The sequence below is a fragment of the Pistacia vera genome, unplaced genomic scaffold (genome assembly GCF_008641045.1).
Source record: "Pistacia vera cultivar Batoury unplaced genomic scaffold, PisVer_v2 Contig508, whole genome shotgun sequence".
Taxonomy (NCBI): domain Eukaryota; kingdom Viridiplantae; phylum Streptophyta; class Magnoliopsida; order Sapindales; family Anacardiaceae; genus Pistacia; species Pistacia vera.
This window is the reverse complement of record NW_022196344.1, coordinates 451,215-454,173: the sequence shown is the minus strand read 5'-3', so window position 1 is coordinate 454,173 and position 2,959 is coordinate 451,215. Positions and strand designations below refer to the sequence as shown.

Sequence of the window (2,959 nt, the reverse complement as noted above, 5' to 3'; positions counted from 1 at the left end):
ATTTGTTATATCTCTGATTGCTGAGTTGATAAACGATTTACCGCTAAATTAGGATTAAGTAAACCCTAATTGCTAGAAATCTAATAGTTTCATCCCCAAACGCGAATTTCACAAACAACGACATAAAATCTTCCGGAGAAAGGCCTTCTAAAAGATAACTATCTTCTAAAAGATAACTATCAACAGTGCCTGTTATTGACGCAACTTGGCTACTATGCATTGTAACCACAATTTTACTTCCATTTGCTTCTTGCGTGAATAATTGTTTTAACTTGTTCCATCGATCATAATTTTCATTCCACACATCATCCAAGACGAGCAAAAATTTCTTATCAGCCAATTCGTTTAACAAGCAGTCTTCTGACTCAACGACTCCTAATTCAGACTGATCTTTACCAGTTGTAGAAGTATAGGCTTCTTTCATTATCTTAATCATATCAAAGTCCTCAGGTACACTTACCCACATTTTTAACTAGAAGTGCTCATCTATCCTTTTGTCATCATACACTAGTTTGGCAAGAGTTGTTTTTCCAATACCTCCGAATCCAACTATAGGAATTACAGACACCCTTTCAGCTTCTTTGTTTGGTTTCATCAACAATTTTATAATGTTTTCCTCATCAGTGTCTCGTCCAAAAACTTGAGGAGTACCGACAAAGGGATGGTTCATTACATTCTCTCCTGAAAAAACAAGCTTAGTGTCTGGATCTTTAACAGCTATAGATATAGACTGAATATTATCCATCTTTTCATCTAATCTTTTTCTAGTCACCTTGATTTTAAGATAATATTCGACGATATTGAGTTTGCCTACCTGTTTCGCCAGTACTTCACACTTCAATTCATCCAACAGATCCTCAGCGTCATACAACAGTTCTGAAAGCTTTTTGAGCCTGTCCTACAGCTCGTAGTTATGTAACTGTTGTGCCTCTGCCTTCATGAGTATAGCTTTCCCCTTGAACAAGATTTCTTTGGCCTTCATTATTTCTTTTAGAATCCTTGATGACAAGCCATTGTCTGAGGAAGTAAGGAAGTCTATCTCTGTCAAAATGTTAGCTGCAATCGTTGACGGAAATGATTCTGCCATGTTCTTTGAGAGGAAAGAAAAATTGGGATAACAACTTGGCTGAGAAGTGAAAAACGATGCTTCAATCTTTTGATTATGAGTAGGTTGATACAAGACAACTTGGGTTATGAGCTCAAAGGATGAAACATGGACTTCTAAAACAAAGCCCAGCAATGTTACGTAATTTAGATTTACATCCCATAAGGATTTTGTTTTGATGTGGCACTTTATATGTACACACGTAGAAGTCAACCTTTACTTTGGGTGGTCAATGTTAATAGTTAAAGACTTAAGGGGCATTTCAGTCTTTTCTGGTATCTTCGGTAAACCTAATTTCAATTAGGTTTTGCGTAGCTCATTCTCGATCATTCTCTCTTGGTTAACAGAGAGAGAAAATTGTTAGAATCTGCTTTGTTGAAAATCTGAAGGACGTTGATAGAATCAAACAGTAATGGTAGGTCTTAGCTATCCTATCTGTTTTACCTTTTGTTTATTGTATAAATCTGCCTCTAATTCTATCTATTTGATGATGTATGAGTGGTGAGAGCATCTAGGTGTATGGGTGTAAATTAGAGGGGTTTCTCTCGGGTTGTGCCTTGTGTAAAGGGGTGAGCCTAATCTCTGTAAGGTTTTCTCATTTTCTCATAGTGGATTCTTTTCTTTGCCTAGAAGAGTGGATGTAGCTAATCTTTCAGATTACCGAACCACTATAAATCTTGTGTTCTTTATTTTCTTGTCATATTTGATTATTGATTATTGCTGTAGATTTTGTGGTTGCTTGGTTTGAATACTGCCTATATATATACTTGTTCTTGATCTCATGTTACAACAAGTGGTATCAGAGCTCTATTTTCGAGCACCTAGGTCTTATTCTAGGTTGTGAGATATAGTTTACGGATTTGCAGTAGTCTAGGGTTTGACTGTATTTCACAGTTGTTTATTCCTTTAACTTAGGGTTTTCAATTTGTCTCTAGAATTGGGGCTTTTATACTCTAAGTATCTGGGAAGGTTAGAAACCTAGAAATGACTAAGTTTGAAGTAGAAAAATTTACAAGAGACAATAATTATGGGTTATGGAAAATGAAGATGAGGGCTGTCTTAGTTAAGGATGGATTGTCTGATACCTTAAAGGGTGAGGATAGCTTACCAGTGTCTTTGTCCGAGAAGGAAAAGAAAGATCTGTTAGATAAAGCTTACAGTACTTTAATTCTAGGGTTAGGAGATAAAGTCCTAAGAAAGGTTAAGAAGATGAAAACACCAACAAAAATTTGGGAAAAGTTAGATTCCCTATACTTGTCAAAGTCTTCTCCTAATAGGTTAGTAAAACAGAAAATTTTCAGTTTTAAAATGGATGAAAACAAAATATTAGGTGACAATATGAATGACTTTATGAAGCTTCACTACAATAAAAATGGCCTACGGTAACATGCAAAAAGTGTTACCGTAGGTAATTCGTAGCATTTATGAGGATGCTATGACAGCCCATGTTACTAAAAAGCAGACATTCGTAACACTTTTTGCATATTACTAATCATTTCAATAACTGTCATAAAATGTTGTTGTTAAGTATATTGTAGCACTTATTCATAGTTACGAATGATTTTTGGTAACACTGCATAAATGCTACAAAAAAAATTTCTATAACATTCTTAACCTGTTACAGTTTAGTTTTCTGTAACATTCTCAAAATGCTATAAATAAGTTTTTTGTAACATTCTTAACCTGTTACAGTTTAGTTTTCTGTAACATTCTCAAAATGCTATAAATAAGTTTTCTGTAACTTTCTTAACCTGTTACAGTTTAGTTTTCTGTAACATCTCAAATTGTTATAAATAAGGTTTTTGTAACATTCTTAACCAGTTACTGTTTAGTTTTCTGTAACATTGTTAAAAT

The 2,959-nt window shown here is 34.3% G+C and overlaps 1 protein-coding gene across 1 annotated transcript; it reads right to left on the bottom strand.

Moving 5' to 3' along the window:
* Positions 1-472: 472 nt before the first annotated feature.
* On the bottom strand, positions 473-1,087 carry LOC116106023 (disease resistance protein RGA2-like). Its single transcript, XM_031392382.1, has 2 exons — positions 929-1,087; positions 473-814 (listed from the first exon to the last, which is right to left on the bottom strand). Exons 1-2 carry the CDS (start codon positions 1,085-1,087, stop codon positions 473-475), a joined length of 501 nt encoding a protein of 166 aa, XP_031248242.1.
* Between the last annotated feature and the right edge of the window lie 1,872 nt (positions 1,088-2,959).

Bases quoted from the DNA above. Each gene is read 5' to 3' on its own strand.
- LOC116106023 (XM_031392382.1), bottom strand. From the start codon at position 1,087: ATGGCAGAATCATTTCCGTCAACGATTGCAGCTAACATTTTGACAGAG. The intron at 815-928 runs GCACAACAGTTA...CTGGCGAAACAG, and splicing joins CTATACTCATGAAGGCAGAG to GTAGGCAAACTCAATATCGT.